This window comes from Paramacrobiotus metropolitanus, unplaced genomic scaffold, assembly GCF_019649055.1.
Source record: "Paramacrobiotus metropolitanus isolate TYO unplaced genomic scaffold, Prichtersi_v1.0 Parri_scaffold0000008, whole genome shotgun sequence".
Lineage (NCBI taxonomy): Eukaryota > Metazoa > Tardigrada > Eutardigrada > Parachela > Macrobiotidae > Paramacrobiotus > Paramacrobiotus metropolitanus.
The window spans coordinates 1,553,263-1,578,587 of NW_026570228.1; the positions used below are offsets into that span (position 1 = coordinate 1,553,263).

Genomic DNA, 25,325 nt, shown 5'->3' on the forward strand with positions numbered 1-25,325 from the left:
AACTTCAATAAGTGTACACAGTAGTTCAGAGATGAATGAACTGGGTAATATCTATATATTAATTTTGCCTGTTGAACCATAATCGATTCCAGCGCATTATGTTCCGTTGTATACAATCAAGCTCCGCTACCAGAAATACAAATTTTCGTAAAGCCTGAGTATCGCTTATAAGGCTTGCCTTTCACTAACTTTAATACCTGCTAGTCAGAAACCGAACATCAAAATCATAAAACAAACCCTTTAAAAACAATTAAACAAACGATTACAGAATATACACATCACGGTACGCGTATACATCACGCCTTAAACAGGAATCATTAAAAATCTGTAAAAACGGCCTACCAAAATAAAAACACGGAATCTCGACTAGGAAACCACCAGATCTCTCTTTTCCGCTTTAAACATGAACCGGGAAAACATTGCACAGATCTGGGCCGTTCAACCGGGGAACGAATACACCACAAAAGGAACGCATTCATAGGATACACATTCACTGGGGCAAGGGACTCGGCTGGCCGGCACCGGGACTCTTCATGCCGTCAATTTGCGGCCGATGGATGGTGCCGTTGAGGGACAGCGCGTCGTCATCCCCGCTCACCACCATCATCGTGCCGTAGTCCAGGATCTTGTTCTCCTTACTGTGCCGGATACCGTAGCCAAAATACACCAACAGACCTGCAATTTCGTACACATAAAATAAAATAACGGAGTTCTTAACTTTCCTTTTCGTATAAAATTTTTGTATCTACTAGGCACACGCTATCTTATGTACGTCTTCTTCACCATTAAGCATGAGAGTACCACCGAAGCAACACCAAACAGTATTTATTTTTATTAAAATATGACAGCGGTTAAAATGAAATGATCGCGAGAACATTAATACAACAAACTGTGCAAACTGCGCGTTAAAGAAGGATTATCACAGTGTCCAGAATCCAGATCGGTAATTCACATCGACAAAAACTTTTCAAAAAGCAGTACTTTGGCTAGAAAATTGCACACATTATGCAGTGAAATTCAACCCGAACACAAGTTTATTAAACCTGAGTACGGAAATATACGGCATACAGAAAGTACTGCCAATTTGCCAAATAAAGCATATGCCGATGTACTACAATGCTAACTGGATTACAGTACAATCAGAAACGGGACTGCATATACGAGTAGAATGCACTACAATTACTCAGTTCATTGCGTGCGCCCATCCAGCAACCCGGCTTACCAATGACCATCCATATAAAAAAGCGAAGCCAGGTCATATTTGTCAGGTTGGTCATGAGTACGACGTTGCAGAAAATGGACAAAGCCGGCGTGAAAGGTACAAAAGGAACCTGTAAATGAATAACGAATTGCAGCACGCTTCCCTTATAATCTGCATTCCAAATCTACGCTTCCTACGGAAAATCTTAGCATGTCTCCTTAATAATACTGCGTTCCGTAACAATAAAATCATGAACTGCCCACACTTAAGAACTCGAAAACCTGCAAATTATCGGCATCAGTTTCCCCTCAGAAGCAGAGGTTTTCCGTGCACTTTTTAAACCATCAGTCTGACAATCTTTCCTAAGGAAGCACATTTTTAACCAAGTTATACTACATAATTGATTGCACTGAATAATTTATCTGTGTAACAAAACAGCGGAATGATAAATACAGTAACTGATTTATAATACCTGAAAGCTCAAGTTGAGATCGCTCTGTCGATGGACAATAATCAACCCGAAACTCAGCACCAATCCAATCCCGAAGACAATGGCCATGATGACCATCCACCACGTCCCGCGCTGCAGCTGTCCCAGCCCGTGCACCAGCGTCGAGCAGAAGGCCCCGGTGAAGATGGCCATCAGCACCACGCCCACCACCACCGCCACGCCCGGACGCAATTTGGACAGGAAGGTCATATAGCTAAACGCCGGCTTCAGCGTCCCGGCCATCTTCTGCTTCTCCTCGGCCACCGTGGACGGCGGCATCCCGGCCTCCTCCGCCGTGGGCGTGATGCTCCCGTAGTTCTTCTCCTCACTGATAAAATCCACTTTGGGCTGATAGTGCAGGATGATGGTGCTGGCGGCGACGATGGTGAAGGCCAGCAGCGTGCCGACACTGAGGAACTCCACTAGGACGTGCAGTTCCATGAGGAGGGCGAAGATGGCGCTGATGGTGCCGAAGACGATGACGGCGTTCAGCGGGACCTGGGTGCGAGCGTTCAGACGGGAGAAGAACTCGAAGAGCAGCCCGTCGCAGGCCATAGCGTAACAGCAGCGTGATAACGCGTATACACTCCCGACCTGTTGCAGGTTCAACGAGAATGGTTAATACACTTAAGCAGAGGACATATCAGCAGTGTTTAATTATTTAGATCATCTTTTATTAATAAATTTCCCGAGAAAAGCTGCCCAGACACTTTACACTGCGCCGGTATGCGATGATATTTGTAATAAACTAAAGCAAATGATTCTACTTTTTCAGTTGTTAGAACAGAAATACTTTCGCACCCTGGCACGCTCATTCCAGAATTCTAGATTCACCAAAATCTACCGCTAACAAAAAAACGTGAGAAGATGGGCATAATGCAATGCAGTTAAATCAACATATCGTACGACTGTAATCTCGATTAAGTCATTAAGAACCGTATACCACTACATGTAACTGCCACTGTACTACGAAATAGTATATACCGGATATGCAGTGGAGTAGGGAACGTGTGTGTCAAGTTGTCAACAACTATCAAGTTTTGGCAGTTGCAAAGAGTCCTTCCAATTTACTTTACGAGTTTAGCTCCTGTTATGATTTACAATCACACATGATTATGCTGTTCACCTTCATGATTCTTAAGCGCGTTCCTCGTAATAAAACACACCAGGCAGAAAATTAAATCAGCCGATACATGCCACACGCAAAATTCTGCCGGCATTCTCACCATCTGCTTTTAACAGCGTGCTCGTCCTTACCAGTGATGTCGTCATGCCGGACAGCGCTCCAATAGCCACCAAGTATTTGGCCCAGGTGAGATCGTGCTGCGCGAACGCATCCGGGAGCGCGGCATCGGCGTTGATTTTGAAGTAAGGGACCATCAGCGTCAGGGCTGCAATCAACATCAACCATCACACACATACACACGCACGTCATCTGGCGCATGATCAACGGAAGTGGGGTTTATACGAGATGGCGCGCAGCTACAGTTGCCGTCCGCGGATCAATGACACAAGTAGAAATGAAGTATCCCAACAACATGCAACAAGCAGCATCTGTTGGCGACAAAGAACCGGCACCGGGCCGCCACTCACCAGCTGCCACTCCGACGTAAGACAGGGTAACGATGCTCATTGACGCTAGGGTCGCGATGGGGATCGATCGCTGTGGATCGATGCTTTCTTCGCCTGCGGTTGTACAGCAAATTTAAATAAGCAACTGGATAAGAGCCATGGCAAATAAAAAAATTATGCGAACTACGTACAGGTTGCTTCCACAACTACAACTTGGCTTCACCATAGAATCAAAAACAAATTTTTTATTCTATCAAAACTAATTCTACATCCACAAAAATCTACCTCTTAATAAACAGACATCAATGCTAGAAAGTGCACACCTCGTACAATGCAACGGATCTAACAATGCCATACATAAGGCTGTCATAAGCCATCATCTACTACATAGCACAGCAGCGGCTACATCAGTCTACATTAATTTTGTTACTTACCATCATTCGCTCATACAACAATCAGAAACAGGTGTTCAAAATTATTTTCCTCCAAACTAAAGTAAAACACGTGGAAAAAATGGAATAATTTAAATTATTTAAAAGGAACTTCCCGGTAAAATGAAGGTATTTTTCAAGAATAATTTAATGAAGCCTCGCAAAACGCAAAAGCACAAAAAAGACTAATAATACCGCAGTTAAGAGATACAGCCTTCCCAAACACTATGCACATAAATATTCATTGTTGACCTTTCCGTACGTCGGTTCCCACCTACCGGCAGTGGCAATAGAATCAAATCCAATAAATGCAAAGAAGCAGATGGCTGCGCCCCGCAGCACTCCCTACGGAATGGGAGAAAGCAACATTTTAGAGCGTTTTTGATCATGCACCAGAGAATTGATATGCAGCCAACAAGTATGCAAATGTTACCGCGAAGCCCATCGGCATGAAGCCATACGCCGTCCAGTTGTTACTGTCAGCTAATGTGAAACCGAACACTGTAAAACACATTAAATAAACACGATTAACCCGGCTATATCAGTCCCATCGATCCACCTTATATACGTGTGCCACTAACGTCAAACATTTTGACAGGCTGTTATTACATGGCACAATTAAAATGTTTAACCGCTGCAACACCAACAACAAGCCGATATGTATCCCACCAAGGCCAATAAAAGCAGAGAAGCGTGAATTACACTCCGTTGCAGATACGCTATTGAAATGTGTTTGATACTAAATGCTATACTGAAATTTCGCTGCAATCGTTTTGAAAACTACAGCAAAACATAGATAACAAAAAATCCTGGCAATATTTTCCTTCAATCAAAACGAATTCGCTAAAATGAGTAGACTCTGTTACAAACATAAACAAAAAGCAATCCGACAAAACCTACGCAATCAGAATTTTCTTAAATCACATGACATTAAATTTCCCGTAAATAGATGCTTCTACAAACTGAAGCGTTTGCATAAAATTATATACGCCCAAAAATGCAGAATAATAAGTTTTAATGCAATTAAATTAGCTTTAAAATTACGGAAATTACTGAATTTGTTATTAGTTAATAAGCTCGCACGATATTCACAAAAGGAAATAAAATACACATCGCATATTTTTGACACAAACGATTAACTTCTATGGCGAGTACTTCGAAGAAAGAACGTTTTTTCCCTATTTCGCGAAACCGGCAATCGGAAGCGCATTTGACATGTTCTTCCACAATATCGCTTCCGATTCGCCATGGCCAGTCATTAACAGCTTATGCGCCGCTTCCCCGTTTCGACTCCGCTTGACTGCACGATCTGCCATGCAGACCCGACTTACCGATGACGAAGAGTATAACCATCAAGTTCACCAGGGTGAAGACATTGTTCAGTCGGGCTGAAAAACATTCCCTAATGAATAATTGATGTTGCCGGATGATAACGGCACAACATATACATCATATCGTCCGTCTGTTACCGGAATGTTTGACGCCGATGGCGACGGCAATACAGGCCACCATGCACACCGCAAAGGCCACAAAGTCGGGATAGATCTGGCCGACTAAGGGAACGCGCACCACCCCGACGGTCCGCAGTGTGGAGTTGCGGATGGCGCCGTCCAGCATGGAATCCACGTAGCCGCCCCATGCGCGCGCTACACTGGCCGCGCCTGTAAATAAAATAAATAAAGCAAAAAATTTATAGATAATTTATTGATTGGTTAACTGCAGATAAATTATAGCGCCATAAAAAAGCAACAATTTCTCCAAAAATTATTAACCACCCACGTGTAATTCTGGCAAATCTATTACTTATAAGCACGCGCTTAATCAGTCACAGGTTGCGCTAAGTAATTCAACTTTTTCAAAATAAGGCGCAGAACAGAGCGATAATTTTTTTAAAATATGCATCCTACATTTTCTGACATAATAATATTTTTTTGCTAAGCTGGCAAGTTCAGTTCTGTCTTGTTTAGCAAAAACGATTAAAATATTCTCGATGGGAATTTTTTTTCAGCAGATAATTTCCTCTAATTGCCGTCTATTCCCAAGTGATGCGACTTGACTTACCGATCATATTCTCCAGCACCATCTGCCAGGCAATGACGAAGCCGACGAATTCTCCCATAGTGACCTTCAACGAACAGAATAACGTCAGCGGAAATGCTAACCAGACCAAGCGGCAACGGACATACGTAGCCAAATAAATATGCTGATCCGGTTTTCGGTATCCGGGCCGCGAATTCCGCATAGCACAACGACGACAAGAGCGCCACGAAACCGGCAATCAGCAGCGATATGACGATTGCCGGACCGGCGTTATCCTTGGCCACCGTTCCTGTGCCGATCAACCTTTTTAATTTTGGTTTTGCAAACCTGTTATTGCATATTATCTCTACTCTTAATATCCCAAAAAATTTCCGTGCGCACGCCAATCGCGCGTTCATAATCTATACTTCTAATTCGGTTTATTTCTTTTACTTTCTGTTACCTATGATTTGCAAGTGCAAAGCATGCGTGACGAAAGCACACAATCATAAAGTTTTATAGACCAATACAAACCACCGTTTTTTTTTATTTGAAGATAATTATGAGCTAGAGTACGTTATTTCTCGTATAATTACTTCACTTCACAATTCAAACAAAAGCAATGATCAACGTAACAAATTCTCGCCGATGCTAAAATTAATTCTATTAATTTTGCTAAAAGAGGTTTTTATAACATAGAGGTCCTGCTTATAATTTCTGCCAAATTTAAAATTAAGATTTAAGAATTAAAAAAGTTCCGTTCGCTCTTGCACGCGTACAACACAAATACAAATGCCAAAAAGCTAAAAATAACACCAAGCTATGTACAGTGTACACGTACAGTTTTTACAATTCGGTTTGTTGCAGGATATGTTTTTTTTGCGATACTGCCCATTGAAAAATAAGCGGAAGACAATTTTGAAAAAATTTAAATAACCCAATGAACAAACGACAGTATTTTCACAAAACCGAAAGATAGCCTTTGCTCACAACTAGCATTAAATCCGTAATTAATTCTCTCCCTAATAAAATCTGATTACAAAAATTTCCATAATTAATTTCCTTTCCCCGTCGCCCACGCCACACCCAGGATAGAAATTCCCTAAAAATAGCCCACTAACGGACTTACCACTCAGCACATAAATCCCCCCGCCGATCATCTGGCCCACACCGAACAACATGAGATCCCACGTGCCCAGACAACGCTGCAGCGGGGTCTCCATAACATCGCCGCTGATGCGCTTCTTACGCGTCAACTTCCCCGCAAACTCCCCCAGCCAGCGGGCCACCTTCTTCCCCGTCTCCCCCATGACGAATCCGCCAAACACCGCCGGAATATACTGCACCAGCTGTTAGCCCCCCGAAATGCACACGCCTCAATCACAGATCCACATATACAATCTGCGCATATGTAGCCTGATCTCATTAGGCGACTTGTTGTGCCGTCGCGCGTCTACAAGTGTTTCCTCTGACAAATGACAGCCAGCACACAGCGCACACACGTTATGCGCACTCTCTCCCGATGCAAATGCCAGCGGCTGATCTTATCCCATATCGATCGATCGGAAGGGGTTGGGCCATTCCCTTGTCCGCGGGAGGAAACGCGATCTTTGTCAACCAATCCATCCAGTTTTTAAACAATCCATACCAGCCGTTTGGTAAATAAACGTCCTGTTTGTATCAAACGATGGGAAGAAGGATAGAAATCCAATGAATTTGAACGCTGATTACAAGGTCTGCTGTATGCTAATGTAGACGGTAAAGAAAACGGTAATGTATGCAAGCGCGCATTGGCTCAGCGAGGAAAAAACATCCGCGCGGTGAGAAACCTGTTGTTTCTGACCTTCATGCTCTGCTTTTCGCGTTGTGAGCGAGCCAGTTGTGAAAAAGAAACAAAGTAATCAGCGATTACCACTCATGCGTCACAGCGCGTCGCACTGCAAACCGGAACCGGGGTGATTCATCGCGTCGCAGACAAATTCCCTGTACCGCCGGTTCTTATCAATACAGAAAACAGCGCAGTCCGTGTTGGCTCCCTGTTTCGTGCGGTCGGTCCGTTCACCGTACATCGGCACAACCGCTGACCAATCACAGCCGCGCATCTGTTTCCGGTACGCACCATACGAACCGCCCCCTGCCTTCACTGTTCGCATGACGTGGAAGTGCAGAGCATCTTCTGCTGCACGGAAATTCACAGGAATTTCCAGCTTCTTTTCAAAAAAATCGTTTCCAACATCCCCGGATTTTATTGTGATACTTATACCTTGATACACAAACTACCAACTGTGATTATCATTTTCCGAAGAGCGTGATCCGTGTTGCGGCCTCCGTGTGCGGACGCATCACTCTCAAAATGTACCAGCCTCAATATCAGCCACAACAACAACCTGGCCAGAATCCGCAACCTGGCTACGATCAGCAACAACAGCAAATGTACGCCGCGCAGCAGCAACAACACCAAATGCAGCAGCAACAACAGATGCAGCAACAACAGATGCAGCAGCAACAGGCGCAACAACCGCAGCAACAGCAACAAGCGCCGCAACAACCCGCGTTTGATCTGATGGCCACGGTGCGCGAGCAGGAGCGTCTGGATGGCGCGCGCTTCACCTGGAACGCCTGGCCGTGTAGTCGGCTGGAAGCCACCCGTCTGATTGTGCCGTTCGGGGTGTTCTTCACGCCGCTGAAGTCCCGGCCAGATATTCCGCCGTTGATGTATGATCCGGTGGTGTGTAGCAAGTGCCGCGGCGTGCTGAATCCCTACTGGTAAAATTCCGCGGACTTTGCACGTGTACGTGAGTCTGTGGGTCTGATTCCGGTGTTTGGTTGATAGTCAGGTGGATTATCGGGCCAAAGCGTGGATCTGCTGTCTATGCGGCCAGCGAAATGCGGTAAGTAGATCTGTCGCGAAGCAATATCATCTTAGGGTTCCGTTTTTCGATTTTTAACGTATTTCCTGCGTAAATGATTATTTTATGGATAATCTCCTTCAGTATCGGATCTTGATTATTAACAGTATCCACTATCGTGGTTTAGTAACGTTTTCAGTGTTTTTTTTGCGTTTCTTGACGGTCTTGGAGATTTCGTAAAATTTTTTGTATCTCTTTGATTCTGTATTTTTTGTGGATGATGAGCGTTTTAAAGTTATTTTTAATAATTGGTGGACTCTGGACAATAACTAAAATTTATTTAAAAGTTGTCCAGTTTTATGAAATTTTTATTGTTAGATATGTATGTACTGCAAAATAACTGATAAGGCGTTTTTCGTTGTTTTGCATTTACGAACCTGCCATGGTAGCTACTATGTGTGCGTTTCCGAGTAACGTCTTACCTTTTTGTGGCTTTTAAGTGTCCACTTTTTTTGTTGTGCATTGTGTAATCGTGGATGTTCTTCTCCAGTTTCCTCCGCAATACGCCGCCATCAGCGAACATCAACGACCAGCCGAATTAATGCCACAGTTCACGACGATTGAATACATTTTACCAGTAAGTATGACACGCAGACGATCAAATCGATTAGACTAATGAATCAGTTGGACTAATGATACGATTTCGACGGTTTGATTTTGTCATTGAATTTCTGATTCTCTACGATTTGTGATTTAGCGATCCAACCAAATGGCTCCGAATTTTTCTTTTTGTCGTGGATACGTGCATGGAAGAAGATGATCTGCAGGCTTTGAAGGTAAACCTTTTGGCAAACAGACTTTTCGTGTTTTGATTTTATTTTTTGCATGTCTGCATATTTTTGTCCAATTTTTATTCTGTTCCTTTCTAATTCAAGAAGTGTATCATCTTGCAATGTCGTACAGTAATTCGTCTGTTTTGCTAATGGTTTGAGTGTTTGTCGCAGGAATCGCTGCAGATGAGTCTGTCAGTACTGCCGAAAAATGCCTTTGTCGGCCTTATCACCTTCGGACGCATGGTGCACGTTCACGAATTGGGCGCTGAATTTATTCCGCGCAGTTTCGTTTTTCGTGGCAACAAGGAAATGACATCCAAGCAGCTTCAGGTGTGTCACACGTGGATTAGCGGGTTTATAAAAACGAAGGATTAATTTAAAAAGTTTTTAAAAAAGGCAAATATTATGTTAATCAGAATTTATCGATTGCAATTTTCCAGTCTGCTAGTTTATGGGCTGGTTAAATGGAAGCGCAATTTCCCCATTAAACAGTCACTGCATAAAAGCGAAGGTATTCAAGTTTATAATTTTGCTACAGGATTCGCTAGGCTTGGGAAAATTCGCTGGCAATCCACAACTTCCTCCGCAGCAAATGAAACCCGCCCCAAACCAACCTGGCATCCCGCAACAACCACCAAACAGGTAGGATTATCGTGCTCTTTTGATGGAGTTGCTCTCATCTTCATGTTTTAGATTTGCAAAGAAAACTTTCTCTATAGTTAGCGTACCGTTGTTAAGCGTAAGCGTATAAATTATATTACGTTTGTTTATTTAGACGTATTTTTTTTGCGTTCTGTAAAAAATTTTTTCATGTTGATGAAATAAATTTGCAGTTAACGGGAGGTATTAGTGGTATTTTCGTTGTTCTGAAATCTCATTGAGTATTTGAACTTTTTCTTGACTTTTCTGAAATCGCATTTACGTTGTGCGTATTTATAGATTTATCCAGCCGGTGGAGAAATGTGAGGAATCCTTATCGGAAGTGATCAACGAGATCCAGAAGGATCCCTGGCCGGTAGCCACCGGGAAACGGGCTCTGCGCGCCACCGGCGCCGCCCTGGGCATCGCCGTCAGTCTGCTGGAGTCGGCCTTTCCCAATACCGGCGCCCGCGTTATGCTGTTTGTCGGGGGACCCTGCACGCAGGGCCCGGGGATGGTGGTTGGGGAGGAGCTGAAGATTCCCATCCGCTCCCATCATGATATCGCCAAGGAAAATGCACCGTTCATGAAGAAAGCTACGCGGGTAAGGATGCGGTATGCGGTTGATGCCGATGGTGTTTTATTATTAGGCAAGCTCCTTCGGTAATTACATCTGGCGGTTATAAGCAAAAACTGGAAAAAACATGGGCTTCATTTCATAATTATTTATAAGCAAGCAATTTTTCATTTTGTCATTTTTGTGTGCCATTACACTACGATACGTCTGCATTTACTTCCGTAGGCACCTATGCATTTTCTTCAATTAGAAGTTAGCGAAAAGGTTGTTTTACTGTAACATTGGGGCAAAAGTTAATTACTGTATGCTCAGTTAGTTCTAATTCCTCTCAGCGGAAAGATAGCAGATTTTAGTGTATTGTATCAGACTACGGGCTAAAATTTATAGCTGTATTTTTTGTGCTTTGTGTGTAGTATTACAACGATCTGGCTGAACGAGCAGCTACAAATTGCCACTGCATCGATATTTATTCGTGCGCCTTGGATCAGACTGGTCTTTTGGAAATGAAACAGTGCACGAACCTGACCGGGTATGGCACATTTTTATGTTTTCATGTCGAGAAATGTTGATTTTCGTTTTTTTTTATGCAGGGGTCATATGTTGTTGGGTGATAATTTCAAATCGGCCTTATTCAGTCAAAGTATCCAGGTGTTGTTCAATCGCGATCATAGCGGGCATTTCTTTATGGCATTCAACGCCAACGTGGAAGTGAAGGTACTGGTGTTGGGCAGTTTTGTAAAACAATGTTTTTTTAAGATTAAGTTGGGTAATTTGAAGTAATTTCGAATCGGAATACGTAAAACAAATTGAGATGCTTGTTAATTTGATAATTGCGAATGCTGTGAATGTTATTTTTGCAGGCTTCCAAAGAGGTGAAAGTATCCGGTTGTATTGGACCATCGAAATCGTTGAAAGTGAAGAGTAGTGTCGTATCGGATAACGACATGCTGGGTACAGGCGGTACATCCGAATGGAAATGCTGCAGTATCACGCCGAATACTACTTTGTGTTTTTTCTTCGACATCACAACCGCGGTACGTGCTATTTTGTAAGCATGGTTTTTTATGCAAAAAAAGTTACTTACACATAATTTGCAATTTTGACAGCGAAGTTTGTGATATAAGAGTACTTTGTGCATAGCCGTTCGAGCAAATAGTCACTGTACTACAACAATTATTGATCTTGGTGACGTGTTTTTTGTGTAATGAGAGGACAAACTGTAATCAGGACTTAATCACTGAAACCCATCGAAATGAATATTCAGCTTCGAATCCAGCGCAACGAAATTCAAAATTTCTCAGCCGTTTTTTCCAACAGCACAATGCGGCGACACCACAGGGCGGTCAGTTCTATATCCAGTTTTCGACAGCGTATCAGCATTCATCCGGTCAGAAGCGTTTGCGTGTGACCACATTAAGTCGAAGGTGGGATACTTTTTTTGCGAAATTTAGTGTTCATTCGAATAAATGTATTAAATTCTTTGTGTTGCAGTTGGGTAGATCCTAGTGGATATCAGATTGCCGCTGGATTCGACCAGGAAGCCGCGTCTGTTCTCATGGCTCGTGTGGCGGTTCTGCGTGCGGAATCAGACGAAAGTCCCGATGTGCAGCGATGGCTGGATCGCGCTTTGATCAGAATTGTACTGCGACTTTAACGCTACGATCATAAAAATTATTTTTTGATTTTTTTCTATTTTCCCCATATTTTAGTGCAATAAATTTGGCCAGTACAACAAGGACGATCCGAATTCCTTCCAGCTGCCGGATATTTTTGCCATGTACCCGACGTTTATGTTCCATCTGCGGCGCTCACAATTTTTGCAGACGTTCAATAACAGTCCCGACGAAACCGCCTTCTATCGTCACTGTCTGATGTCGGAGAATGTGACGAACAGTTTAATTATGATCCAGCCGGTTCTGTATGCGTATTCCTTCCACGGCGCACCGGCTGTACGTTGTCGGATTCTCACTCATAGATTTGAAGTTGCGTTCTGAATTTAATTTGAACTTTTTTTATTTATAGCCCGTGGGACTGGACTCCAGCAGTCTGCAGCCGGATCGTATACTGCTGTTAGATTCATTCTTCCATATCGTAATTTATCATGGCGAGGTATCTTCTGCTATTGCCAGTTAATTTCAGCCAGATAATATCCAAAAATAATGGATAAAACAGAGGCACAATATCGACAGCAAAAATAATACTGGTATAAGTTAAAGTGTTATACTTACAGTAACTAAATATTTGATAATATCATAGCAAAATAATGATTTTGTGGGCTGTCTGCTCGCAGCGCGTGCGCTGGGTAAGCAGCAGTTTACTTTTTTTGCTGGAACTAGACGCGAATGAACGGGATGTATTAATTTTATAATTATGATTTAATTCGGCATTTATTTTTCGCAGAACATTGATCAGTGGAAGAAAGCCGGGTACGATAAACAGCCGGAATACGCCAGTTTTGCCTCACTACTGCAGGCGCCCATTGATGATGCTCAAATGATTCTCTCCACGCGCTTCCCCATGCCGCGCTACGTGGTAACAGAGCAGGGCGGTTCCCAGGCGCGTTTCCTCCTCTCCAAAGTCAATCCCTCACAGAGCCACTCCAACCAGGTGTACGGCTATGGACAGGTAAGATAATCTAATATTTTAATAAATTTCGGAAATTATTCAGGGTTTTTTACAGTCGTTCGCTGGTTTAGCGGTTTTAAAAGTAAATCACATTGCAACCATTTTCCTCTTTAACACAAATTGTGAATATTTTCCATTTTTATCTGTCACTTTTATCGATTTTTTCGTTTTTTAATTTTCTAAAATTACGGTACACGCGAGCTTTTATCGTCTACTGTGGATTTTTGATTGTTGGTTTTCATTTGCAGCAGGAAACGGCACCGCCCATTCTGACGGACGATGTGAATTTGCAAATCTTTATGGATCACCTGAAGAAGCTTGCCGTGTCCAATCCAGCATAACATTGATTTTTTGAAAGGGATAAATTATTTCTGCCTGTGTCGTTAACGTTGAATGTGTTGGGTAATTCTTTGTCGGTTTGTGTTTTCTGCTTTTCATAACGGTGCGGTTTTACTGTATAGCTGGAAGCTCGTGGCATTTTTTCGTTGACGGTTTTGAAGGTGCGAGCGCTGATCACGGGATGTTAGAAAATGGTTTATTTTGATGGATTTTAGCCTTCGTTAATCTTAATACGATGAAAAACGGTGTTAATTAAAATATTTATTCTCCTGGACGAAAAATGCTTCCTGCTGGTTCCTGCCTACAGAAGAGATTCGCATAAAAACAGGTTTTTCCATTACGCTTCTTTCGTCAAGTTTATTTCTTTGGTCCCGCAGTTATCATGCAAAATGTCTCCGTGCAAAAAAATACAATACGTAGAGACCAAAAGCAACAAGAGATTAAATTCAACAAGATCCAACAACCTGTCTGAACAAGCATAAACGGCAACGAAAAATTCAACAATGAATTTAACAGCGTATAATTACTAATAACTATATCGGCAGTTATTCGTAAATCGTAATTTTCTCAGTAAAGATTCACACAGTAATCACTAAAATATCAAGATATGCTGCAGTATTAAAATACTTAATAAAAAATAAAACACTAAAAATAAAATGTCCTGAACTGGAAATATCCAAAATAAGGAACATCAGCAAGCCGAATTCTTCCTAAACAGGATCACCGCACTGTACGAAGTTCTCGTCCGTCTCCCATGACACACCCACCACTCCGCTCACCAGCGAACCGTCCATCTTTAAACCCTTGCAATCGAAATACTTCAGCGACGCTCGCAGCCCACCGGCATCCTTCAGCATCACTTTGTCGCACACTCGTCTAAACGCTTCATTTAAACGCACTCCACGGGATGCCGACCAACGCAGAATATCCTCATCCGCTACGACGAAATTCTTCAAAAAAATAACCGAGATTTTCAAATTCATGGCCACGAGCATGGTGGGCAGGGTGCGCAGTGGGGCGGGGGTTGCGTTTCCGGTGACGAAGAGGATGTGCGTGGCACTGCTGACCATCTTGAGCATTAACTTGGCTAGCTTGATCTCGCCGCCGTCGATGCAGTCGATGACGCGGGACGATGCCGGCTGGGAGGATAAGGTGTCGTTCCACAATTTACAGGCGCGACGCGAACGGAGGTTGTCCTCCGCGGTGAGATAATCGTTGAAAATGTAAATGAGGATGTCCGAGGGGATGCCGGTTATGGATAATTCGGTGGACATTTCGAGTTTCACTTCCGGAGATTGTGATCTGGCGTTTTTGGACGGGGAAGTTGTCGACAGGAACATCCGGTGGCGAAGCTCGCGATCGGATGCATCTATCCATTCCTTGATACGGCGCAGGTGGAGTTCCTAAAACATGGTAGAAAAATTCAATAAAAAATGCTAAACAAAATGCACGGGCGTCTTCTGTTTGCGGCTCCTGCCACTAATTTTATTTGTACTAAATACACTAAAAACTCTATAATTGACGTACGTAAAGTACCATACAGTAGTACCAGCAATATTACCCGTAGTACATAAAAACACACATAAAAATTAAGTATGAGTACTGTAATTACGAAAAAATACACCTATTCGCAATAAATCAGATACTAAGTAAAAACGACAAAGCAAACCATTCTTTTACGGTGTTTTTATCGCATTCCCATTAGTGGTTAGGAATAACTTAGGAAAAGATACAGAGAAAACACTTTCAAAGCAATTACGATTTTGAATTTTCGCAGAATTATTCTGTAAGTCATTTACGTTAACTTACGCAGTCAGACGTCTCCATAGGCTCATACTGCGCAGGCATATAATATACCAGCCACTGATGCTCATCCTCATCGTCAAACCATCCGCCCAACGTCCCACTCTTGCGATTCCACAGCGGCCAGAACTCTTTCCGATACGTCACCACGCGCAAATCCTCATCGCGCGGCAGCATCACCCAGCATTTCTCAAAGGCTGGGTTCTTCTCCAGGGGGTACGGGGCGCGAAAGTGCGCAGGCGCGCCACACTGATCACCTCCCGTACCCCTGACCCCCCAAATTGTCCAACTCCACATAGGCGCACACTCGCGGATCGCCAGCCAGTACAGTCGCAGAATGCCAGCACCACGGATCCTGTGGGGAAGACTGATACAGCATCATGACACGACTGCCCATGGCGAACTGGGTATGGACGCATTCCAGGCAGCGTGCGATGGGGATGACGGTGGCGGGGTAGGGATGGCCGCAGTTCAGTACGCACTGCAGACCTTCATCACGGGAGGGGATGACATCGGAGATGGTGGCATGGCGCAGCTGATCGTGGTCATCGATATAGTCAACAGACCCGTAGCGCCACGGTCCAAACATGCTGGTGATCGGGCTGTGGGTACAGCGTGGTAAAGCGTGGCTGTCCTCGAGGATAGGCTTGACGCACTAATTGAAAGTTTTTATAAACGGCAGATGGGCATCATGTATTCATTACATTCCAAAATTAAATATTTTCGTAGAAAATTCAAAATTGTTAATTCAGTAGACAATGCAGCATTGCAGCTGCCATAAAAATTTGCAGACACAAGGCATGAACGGATCAAGAATAACGTGTTCCTCAGTGCGGTACATACGTGATACGGAAGACGAGCTGTCGCCCGCCATCGGACCAATGCAACGTCCAAGTAATTTCCTTCGCCGCGGTATAATCCGCTTAAGCTTTCCACCTTTATTTTACAGTACCAGTACTCGTACTGTACTTATACGAGTATACGTAGTTTTCTTTCTTACTTTTCTACTAAGTTTTGCATTGGTAGTTCAGGTTTTTAATTTTGTTCCAGTATCCTATGCTTACTAACTGAAAGTTTCAGTTACTAGTACTTCTTTAAAGCTGGGCGGGATATTTTCTTATCTTCTCGATGAGCGAAAATCTATCTGTTTGTTAATTTCTAGTACAAGCCTACAAGATACTCTTCATAAGAAATGTTTATAACCGGAAATCGGGAAACTCTTTTTTCATTTCGCTACAGTGTATCAAATTTTTCGCACTGCGGTTAAGTAATTCATATATACAGTACCACAACAAAACGTTCATGAAAGAACAGAAAAATACGCTATGGACATTCAGAAATTAATGAGATTCAGATTCAAAGAGATCCAGTAGTCTACCTGCACAAATATCAACCAACAAGACTTGACAAGAAAATAACAAAACTAAATTCACGAAAATAACGAGAAAATAAACGAGAAAATTAACCAGAAAACAACTAAAAACCAAATTCACAAAACATTGTGGCGGGATAAGGCACACCACCGAGCCGGGACAGCGGGCTTTCTTCGCAATTAATGTGCGGCACATTACGAACCTGCTGTCTTCCCATCATCCACCACTCCGCTAACCAGCGAATCAACCACCAGTAAATCCTTGGGAATAAAATCACACTTCCAAGCCACATCCTCGAGGATCAATTTCCCACACACTCCTTTCCACGCTGCACTCAAACACAGCGCATCCGGATGCGAGACGTCCAGGATGTCCTCCGCCGCGACACCGACCCGCTTCAACACAATAACCGGGATTTTCATACCCATGGCCGCGAGCATGGTGGGCAGGGTGCCCAGCGGAACGGGCGATCCTTGCCGGTGATCCGCAGGATGCGCGTGGCACTGGTGACCATCTTGAAGAGCAGCGTGGCCAATTTGAGCTCACCGCAGTCGGTACAGTCGATGTGGACACGGGACGATATTTGCGGGGAGGTCAGGATGTGGTTCCATAAGCGGCAGACGGGCCGCGAACGCAGATTGTCGTCAGCCGTCAGATAGTTGTGGAAGATGCGGATGAGTATTTCCGGGGTATGCTGGTTATGGGAGATGCGGAAGACGTTTCGGGAGTGAAGGGAGCGACGTCCGGAGACTGCAGATGGAGTTCGTTTAACGACGAAGACACCGACATGTACATCCGATGACGCAGCGAACGATCGGATACATCCAGCAGTTCCTTGACACAACGCAAGTGGTGTTCCTAAAAGACGGTAAAAAAATATTGCTTTATACAGTGACTACAGGACCATAGGTGAATAGATCTAAAACAATCAATCCATTGCACACACAGCCAGTACTGAAGTACATACTATACTTACTTAACCTTGACAGGCTTTTGTCAGCATTTTAATGATACAACACATTCAACACTGAATACATTTTTACCAGCTGACAGCAATCCACGATAATACAGTTATGTTTATTGTCCTTTGCTCGCAGCAGTTGCCCCCAAAGTAAATGATTTCACATAATCCATAATCTACTTATTAAAAGCTGCTACGTGATTATTTGCCGAATTATTTACTTTTGGTTTTTACAGAAAATAATCTAAAACACAAAAAATCAAGCAACGAAAATGCCGAGTGCGAAATTTTCCCATTTGCTTTGTATTTTTCTACATTGAAAATTTTTTAGTGCAATGAACGAAGTTTTTACACAGTATTTTTGCACCACGAAAAAGCAGAGAAAACTCACAAAACCTTTCAAAAAAATTTACGGGGTACAAGCCACTGCATGGGTGAATACTCCGCTAAGCACAGATAATTTTAGAGTCGATAACTTACACACTCCGCACTTTTCATGCTCATATCCTCATTGTGCGCAGGTATATAATAGATCAGCCAGGTATGATTCCCTCAAACCATCCGCCCATGGTCCCACTGGTGCGATTCCACAGCGGCCAGAACTCTTTCCTGTACGTCACATCGCACAGATCCCCATCGTGCGGCATCGCCACCCAGCGGCGTACAAAGGCCTGTCGTTTCTCCAGGGGTGTGCGCGCTGCTGTGGTCCGTATACGCGCCACACTCACCACCTCCCGCACCCGCTGCCCCGCCACGTCAATCTCCACCAAGGCGTACACCCGCAGATTGCCAGCCAGGACGGTGGCGGGATGCCAGCTCCAGGGATCCTGCGGCGAAGACTGGTACAGTGTCATCACGCGACTACCTACGGTGAAATGGGTATGCACGCATTCCAGGCAGCGGGAGATGGAGATGACGGTATCGGGGTAGGGGTGGCCGAAATTCACTACGCACAGGATATCTGCATCGCGGCATGGGATGATATCGGAGATGAAGCCATGACGCAGCTGATTGTAGCCATCCATAACGTCCACGGGCCCGTAGCGCCATAGTCCACACATGCCTGGGCGGCTGGGCCAGACGCAAACGCCTGTCCTAATCGCAGGTCATGGATGCTCTAACAGCAAAAATAATTTGGTTCCAAAGGTATTAAGTGGCGGTCGGTCGGTCATTCTTAAAGTTAAATCTTCTGCATCTCGTTTAAAAAAATAAATCCATCACACTGATTATAGACAGAATACAGCATATTAAATGACAGAATCACAGTGCCAGAGAGAAAGTCTCTCTAACAGTATGTACTATGTACTCTGTAATTTGCGATTATTTCCAAACAACAGCATGCCTTTCAGGGCGGTACATACGTTATACGGGAGACCAGCCGTCACCCGCCCTGCGGATCCACACGGCATGTATTCCTTCCTCCTAAGTATTCCGTTTTTGAATCCGTTATGCTTGTTATGACTTTTACATCTCAGTTGCCTCTTGTTCTGCATTGAGTACATTTGTTCCGGGTATCTTTTTTGGAAATTTTGTCAACGAATTGTCCAATGTGAACAGTTACTTCGCTCACCAAAAATGTTACTTCTTCAAATCAACGAGCAAGACATTGAATATGATGATGTAACTGATGATGTAACTCACGAAACGGCACCGCGTATTGTGATGGACGATGGTGTGTATCTGCAAATTTTTATGGATCAATATATTCTGTTGGATTTAATCTACAATAATATGGTAGCGATGAAAAATAGCTTTTTCAGAAATAAATGACATTTTCTCCTTCGCGGTAGGCGAAAAAAAATCTTTCGGACTTCTAAAAACACAAGAAATTACAGGAATTGCAATTCATTTCGCGGCATTGTTTCCGGTTCCATATTTTCACAATGCTACACTGCATGAAAAAAAGACTCACCCGAACGCACACCAGATAACAATAGGAGATCAAATTAACAAGTAAAAAAGACCCAACAATTTATATGTACATTAGCAACTAACAAAACCTGAACATGACCAATCATACTGGAAACCATCCGTGACAATTTGCGTGAATCGCACTTTCTCAAATAACGTTCACAAAATCTTGCGGAGGAGTATTAACCGGGTTTTTTCACAATTAAACGTTACACAGGAACGGCACAGTTCGTAACGTACTCACGGTATTCGCATCACCCACCATGCCGCTAACCAGCGAATCCGCCATCTTTACATCCTGGTTCTTCACATTCCCCTTCCAACCCACACCCACCAGCATCAGTTTGCCGCACACACTCTGCCACAATGAATTTAAATATACCGCATCGGCGTGCGAGCAGTCCAGTATGTCCTCCATCATGATACAAACATTCTTCACGGAGATAACTGGAAGCTTCACCTTCATGGCGGCGAGCATGGCGGGGAGAGTGCGCAGTGGGGCGGGAAATCCATTTCCGGTGATATGCACAATGTGCGTGGCACTGGTGACCATCTTGAACAGCAGCGTGGCCAACTCAATCTCTCCGCAGTCGTCGGTACAGGCGATGTGGACACGGGACGACGCTTGGCGGGAGGTCAGGACGTGGTTCCAGAATCGACAGACACGACGTGAACGGAGGTTATCGTCAGCCTTCAGATAATCGTTGAAGATGCAAATTGTTATTTCCGGAAGCACATCGATGATGTGAGGTTCGGATGGTATCCCGGGATGGGTGGGGGCTGGTTCGTCTGGCATACGGAGTGATTTCTGGATGGATTGCAAGTAGCCTTTCTAAAACACGATATAATGCACGAATAAAAAATGAAATATGTACAAGCCGTGATTACTTGTTGTCATTCTGCCACTCCTTTCGAAAATTTACTACGCATTTTATACTTCTAAAAGTATAATAACAACACATAATTATTTTACACGTAAGTATTTGACACATATGCATAAATTTATACGAGTACGAAATATTCGAGTTTGCCCACCATAAAAGAAAAAAGTACAACCCTGCGATTAAAAAAGAAAACATATCTCATAGCGCCGATGTGCTGTACAATAAGGTTCATTCGTATACTCGTATTCTTTACTTCGATTCATAATTATCACAGTATTAACCAGACACTTCACAGTATTAATAATTAGCCAGACTGTTCATTTCCTGTTACTTCCATGCAAGAAAAGAAGAAATACTTACTATTGTTGTATCTGCACGTACTTACACAACATTGAAAAATTTTTCATTTATTTTCATCGTCATCCCGCGCTGTTCTATAGTAATCCAGGCAATCACCCTGACACCCTGCACCAAGTGCCCCGCTTCTGCGATTCCACAGCGGCCAGAACTCATCCCTCTGTGTCACACCGCGCAAATCCCGATCCTCCGGTAACCTCACCCGTCCCTTCCTAAAGGCATGGCGTTCCTCCTGTGTGTGGACTGTCGTGGTCCGTACGCGGCCCGCACTCACAACCTCCCGCACCCGCTGCCCAGCCACGTCAATCTCCACAAAGGCGTACACCCACGGATAGCCAGCCAGTACGGTGGCGGGATACCAGCTCCAGGGATCCTGCGGCGAAGGATGAAATAGCGTCATAACATGACTGCCAACCGTGAAATGGGTATGGATGCATTCCAGACAGCGTGCGATGGGGATAGATTCAGCGGGGTGGGGATGGCCGAAATTCACTACGCATTCCATCAATGCACCGCGGGCGGGGATGATATGGGAGATGATGGCATGCTGAAGCTGATCAGATTCGTCCAAGAAGTCCACGCACTCGTAGCGCCACAGTCCAAACAAGTTCGGGCAAAGTTCGAATTGATGGTCAACCTGTCTTGACTTGCACGGCTCTACAGAGTTTGTAAGACTGTCATCTAATATCATTCAAAAGTGCTTCTGCATCTCAGATGTCAGTAATAAGTACATCTCTGTTAACGTTAGGAAAAAATAAAGCAAAACAATGAACATGAAAACAAGCAAAATGTTGCGCAAAGTTGCGAATGTTGCGTTTGAGATTTGTTTTGAAAGTCACCACTACCAGTTTATAACCGTGGGCCACAGGCGCGCTATCAAGTGCGGTACGTGTGTGATACGGAAGCCCTGCTGTCGCCCACCTACCGGTCCGCAGCAGCCTGTATTCCTTCTTCACTCGCCAGTTTCCATTTTGATCTTTTCTAATTTCTCTTCAGTTTTATCACTTTTATTATTTTTGGTTTTTGTTTGCGTGAATTTTTTGCTTTCCTGACTCAAGTTGGAATGTTTGCTCATTTGCTGCGTATTTTTCTTACTACTTCTTGATAGTTTCACCAACGGTATAATACCAGCTGTCTGATTCTACTGTATAACACGTCCAGAAACCCTACCCGTAGAATCTAGATTATCAATCCTCAACCATGTCGAAATCCACTGCCAGCAGTAGCGCTGCGCCGGGTTACAATGATATACCGGATTTTCCCGATTGGGAGGAAGATGATGCCGATGATTCTGCAACACAGCCAGCGGAACAGGATATTGAACCGCCTCGTGGCTTCACCCCTCCGCCAGCGGAGACGGAAGATGCGGAAGGGTCGACATCTGAAACACAATGGTGCGCCCTAAATACTCCAGAAGTACTTACTTACTGCTTATGGATCGTATCGTTAGAATACGAAAATTAAAAGGCTTGATGGAAAATTCCGCTTTGGAGACAAAAAGCTCTTCGACTGCGTAGCGTGTTATCATGTAGAGAAAGAGCAGAAATCAAACTGGTTAATAAGACTTCTATAGAAGTACAAATACTCCTTATTATTCGTGTTACGACGTGCTGTGGTCCTGTATGACGAGGGACTGGATTGGTATCATATAGTTTTGGCTTTTAGGAACCCAGTGGAGGTGGATGGCGGGGGATTTTTCTCGGCCAATGATGATTACAACGTGTGCGATGAGTGTGAACGGCCATTCGTCGATTCCTGGCTGCGAAAGAATTTCCAGTGTAAAGTCTGCGATGATTGCCGGTGAGAAGTGCATACTGTGGTCGTCTGATATTGATCCGGTTTTTTCTCTGAATGGCTTTTTTCCCTTTCGCTCATGACGTCAATGCAGTTTAATTTTTGAATTTAAAGGAATCTGTACTTATATCAATACATAGATGTAATATTATAATTGTATAATTATCGCTTTCTGCTGTCGTGTGTCGTTTGCGATTATGTACAGCTGTGACTTCTGTATTACAGTTAATTTTCTAACATGTATTATGAATATGTATTATGAATTTTAACATGTGTTATGAATTGTATCATTCTTTCACAGTGACCGCGACGGCAAGCACTCTCTCGTGACCAAAACTGACGCCAAAAATGAATATTTACTAAAGGATGAAGATTTTGATAAACGCGAGCCGCATCTCAAGTGCATTACCAAGAAAAATCCTCACAACGCCAACTGGGGCAATATGAAACTGTTTCTTCGCTGCCAGGTAAATACGTTAACGAATTTTAATTGCTTTTGCAAATTCTGCAAAGGGTATTTTCTTTGATGTCTGTGCTGGATCACGTGAACTTAACTCGTACAGAATGACTACAGTATGTTAATTTTAATTTTAAACTGCCTCATGGCGCTCAGTTTTATTTAACCTTGTATTTGGTTGTTAGTGCAACGTGTTTTGAGTAATCTGCGTACACCTCGGCAAGTGTTCAATCCTAAATTCGACGGTTCAGTCAGATTTTACCAGTCGTAGTTTTTTCAACTTATATTTTTCTGGCTCAGCTGTAAAATCAAAATAAAATTTGAGTTTCGCATCTAACAGGTAGAAGAACGAGCTTTAGAAGTATGGGGAACTGAAGAAGCTCTGGATGCTGAGCGGGAAAAACGCCAGAATCGGAAGGAAAAAAGCAAGAAACGAACATTCGACAAAATGATTAAAGGTAATGCAAATACTGTAATTGTTTTGATACTACGGAATTTTAACAAAACTCACATCTTTCGCGTACTGTAAAACGGCAATTTTAGAATGTTTTTTGTAGAACCGACTAGCTGGAAGTTGCTGGTATTTTCTGGCAGATTCACTGGAATGTTTTTCGCACTTGAGAGTTAACCAGTTTGCTTACACCTTGCTCCTTTGCGCTGTTTTGTAGAACTGCGAATGAATGCCAGGAGTTCGCTGGGAAAGAATATTCATTCCAATCACGAGCATGTTTTCGGCGAAGAAGACTACGATGAAGAGAACGACGTGTACCGGAAGAAGTGCAAAAAATGTGATCATATTACCGAGTATGAAAAGATGTGAATTGTGAAGTTTGGAAGCCGTTTGTAAATATTGTGCAGATGTAACGTTTTTCTGTCTCTTATTTAAAACTGAGTTTTACAGATTCTTATGATCTTATCAATTTCCGTTAATTGTGTTACTAGTATTCATGTACCTTTGGCTAAAATCAGTGAATCAGATTTGTATTCCGAAACCAATCGGAAAAATGAGAAAATGCAATAGAAATGGATCGATAAACGGAACGTTTTTCAATCTCTTCTTCGACATTTCCCGTTAACAACGCAACAAAAACGGAATCAACAGCAGCAAAGCAAACAAGCGCTATTAACTTAATTAATCTTAAGAATACTCATGTAAAAAAGGCAGATAACGCACAGATACTAAGTACTTACAATAACAACACCGTCAAATCACTGAAAAGCAAAACGAAAACAAAATTCTTGTTTCATTTTGGTATGATCTAGCGAAAACTGAACAAACGATTCGGTTCCTAACTTCCTAGTAACTTCCTACTAGCTCAATACGGAAAAAGAGAAATAAGAAATAATTAAGAAATTATCATAGATTGTCGGCGTATCTCGGAAACACAAGCGAAAGAGACGAAATAAAAATCAACAAACAAAAAATCCGGTCCACTCACTGTGCCACTGCACTACATTTCTTCCAGCGGTGGCATATCGTCTTCCACATCCGCGACACTGACTTCTTCCACGGACGGCACCGGGGTGGAGGGAGGACGCTGCCGCAGTCCACTATCCACCGCGCTACTCTGATCCATCAGACGGAGTTTATACAGGGATTCCCGCTGCCCAAACACCATAAAGGACGGCCGGAAATCCAGGGCTTCCTGCGATTTGGCCTCGTATTCCGCTTCGGGACGGATGTTCTTCAGCTTGAACGTCATGTGCACGAAGGCCCAGAGGACGATGCACATACTGATTAATGTCTCCAGGACAATGTCCAGGGGGAGCTTGGGCTCCTCGCTGCTGGAGTCCACACTGCCCGCTTCGCGGACCTGACGGTTGATGCGCTGGAAGGAGCGATGCTGGGCGGCGGAGATGGCGGAGTGCAGCAGCACGACGGAGCCGCTGATGAAGATAACACGCAGGACCCACTGTGGGAGCATCCTGGGGTGTTAAATAAATATGGCGACTTGCTTAAGAACCGAACAAAAATCGCAATTAAAATGGGCAAATCAAAAATGTGACAGAGTCACAGATATAACCTAATATTTCAACATTCAAAGGAAACTGCAGTCTCTAAATATTTCTGACGCGAATTTTAGGAAAGTCTTTTATCATTTATGGTTAGAACTGGAAATGGAAAGTCGATGGCTGCAGCAAACAAGTGCTGATGCTTACCGAAGGCGGTTGCCATTTCGACCGGTATATAACTACCGGAACCGGAAGCG

General features: G+C 43.5%; 6 protein-coding genes across 8 annotated transcripts; 2 read left to right on the forward strand and 4 right to left on the reverse strand.

Annotated features, from left to right (window-relative positions):
* Positions 1-178: 178 nt before the first annotated feature.
* LOC129582880 (cationic amino acid transporter 4-like) lies at positions 179-7,607 on the reverse strand. The gene is made up of 12 exons (XM_055474502.1): positions 6,843-7,607; positions 5,881-6,023; positions 5,756-5,819; positions 5,164-5,355; positions 5,026-5,082; positions 4,128-4,195; positions 3,973-4,039; positions 3,285-3,377; positions 2,949-3,082; positions 1,674-2,285; positions 1,223-1,331; positions 179-675 (listed from the first exon to the last, which is right to left on the reverse strand). The coding sequence occupies exons 1-12, from the start codon at positions 7,021-7,023 to the stop codon at positions 491-493; spliced, it is 1,905 nt and encodes a 634-aa protein (XP_055330477.1). The 5' UTR covers positions 7,024-7,607; the 3' UTR covers positions 179-490.
* A 266-nt stretch (positions 7,608-7,873) lies between these two features.
* Positions 7,874-13,856, forward strand: LOC129582542 (protein transport protein Sec23A-like). The gene is given in 17 exon segments (XM_055474054.1): positions 7,874-8,479; positions 8,547-8,604; positions 9,113-9,199; positions 9,320-9,340; positions 9,342-9,398; positions 9,567-9,725; positions 9,934-10,037; positions 10,335-10,638; positions 11,025-11,140; positions 11,202-11,325; positions 11,472-11,645; positions 11,929-12,035; positions 12,103-12,250; positions 12,321-12,560; positions 12,634-12,720; positions 13,012-13,236; positions 13,485-13,856. Coding segments are annotated over 17 exon segments (2,517 nt in total). The 5' UTR covers positions 7,874-8,066; the 3' UTR covers positions 13,578-13,856.
* An 88-nt stretch (positions 13,857-13,944) lies between these two features.
* LOC129582643 (uncharacterized) lies at positions 13,945-19,091 on the reverse strand. The gene is made up of 5 exons (XM_055474204.1): positions 19,074-19,091; positions 18,193-18,829; positions 16,954-17,609; positions 15,385-16,033; positions 13,945-14,978 (listed from the first exon to the last, which is right to left on the reverse strand). The coding sequence occupies exons 4-5, from the start codon at positions 15,673-15,675 to the stop codon at positions 14,286-14,288; spliced, it is 984 nt and encodes a 327-aa protein (XP_055330179.1). The 5' UTR covers positions 15,676-16,033; positions 16,954-17,609; positions 18,193-18,829; positions 19,074-19,091; the 3' UTR covers positions 13,945-14,285.
* Positions 19,092-19,493: 402 nt separating this feature from the next.
* LOC129582699 (uncharacterized) lies at positions 19,494-21,685 on the reverse strand. The gene is made up of 2 exons (XM_055474292.1): positions 20,893-21,685; positions 19,494-20,455 (listed from the first exon to the last, which is right to left on the reverse strand). Exon 2 carries the CDS (start codon positions 20,417-20,419, stop codon positions 19,826-19,828), a length of 594 nt encoding a protein of 197 aa, XP_055330267.1. The 5' UTR covers positions 20,420-20,455; positions 20,893-21,685; the 3' UTR covers positions 19,494-19,825.
* A 180-nt stretch (positions 21,686-21,865) lies between these two features.
* LOC129582751 (DNA repair protein complementing XP-A cells homolog) lies at positions 21,866-24,158 on the forward strand. 3 transcript variants are annotated; one of them, XM_055474360.1, is made up of 6 exons: positions 21,866-22,258; positions 22,530-22,664; positions 22,960-23,125; positions 23,456-23,573; positions 23,673-23,695; positions 23,784-23,926. In XM_055474360.1, exons 1-6 carry the CDS (start codon positions 22,065-22,067, stop codon positions 23,793-23,795), a joined length of 648 nt encoding a protein of 215 aa, XP_055330335.1. In that variant the 5' UTR covers positions 21,866-22,064; the 3' UTR covers positions 23,796-23,926. The 3 variants fall into 3 exon arrangements, with proteins under 3 accessions (XP_055330335.1, XP_055330333.1, XP_055330334.1); XM_055474358.1 differs by lacking the exon at positions 23,673-23,695 and having other exon boundaries at positions 23,784-24,158; XM_055474359.1 differs by having other exon boundaries at positions 23,673-23,920.
* A 67-nt stretch (positions 24,159-24,225) lies between these two features.
* LOC129582752 (ER membrane protein complex subunit 5-like) lies at positions 24,226-25,204 on the reverse strand. The gene has a single exon (XM_055474361.1). The coding sequence runs from the start codon at positions 25,038-25,040 to the stop codon at positions 24,567-24,569; it is 474 nt and encodes a 157-aa protein (XP_055330336.1). The 5' UTR covers positions 25,041-25,204; the 3' UTR covers positions 24,226-24,566.
* Between the last annotated feature and the right edge of the window lie 121 nt (positions 25,205-25,325).

Coding starts and splice junctions, on each gene's coding strand:
- LOC129582643 (XM_055474204.1), bottom strand. CDS start 15,675: ATGTGGAGTTGGACAATTTGGGGGGTCAGGGGTACGGGAGGTGATCAG. Junction 14,979..15,384: donor CTATGGAGACGTCTGACTGC/GTAAGTTAACGT, acceptor ACCATGTTTTAG/GAACTCCACCTGCGCCGTAT.
- LOC129582751 (XM_055474358.1), top strand. CDS start 22,065: ATGTCGAAATCCACTGCCAGCAGTAGCGCTGCGCCGGGTTACAATGAT. Junction 22,665..22,959: donor AAAGTCTGCGATGATTGCCG/GTGAGAAGTGCA, acceptor ATTCTTTCACAG/TGACCGCGACGGCAAGCACT. Junction 23,126..23,455: donor AACTGTTTCTTCGCTGCCAG/GTAAATACGTTA, acceptor CGCATCTAACAG/GTAGAAGAACGAGCTTTAGA.
- LOC129582752 (XM_055474361.1), bottom strand. CDS start 25,040: ATGCTCCCACAGTGGGTCCTGCGTGTTATCTTCATCAGCGGCTCCGTC.
- LOC129582880 (XM_055474502.1), bottom strand. CDS start 7,023: ATGGGGGAGACGGGGAAGAAGGTGGCCCGCTGGCTGGGGGAGTTTGCG. Junction 4,040..4,127: donor TCATGCCGATGGGCTTCGCG/GTAACATTTGCA, acceptor CCCATTCCGTAG/GGAGTGCTGCGGGGCGCAGC. Junction 3,083..3,284: donor TTACGTCGGAGTGGCAGCTG/GTGAGTGGCGGC, acceptor TGTTGATTGCAG/CCCTGACGCTGATGGTCCCT.
- LOC129582699 (XM_055474292.1), bottom strand. CDS start 20,419: ATGCCAGACGAACCAGCCCCCACCCATCCCGGGATACCATCCGAACCT.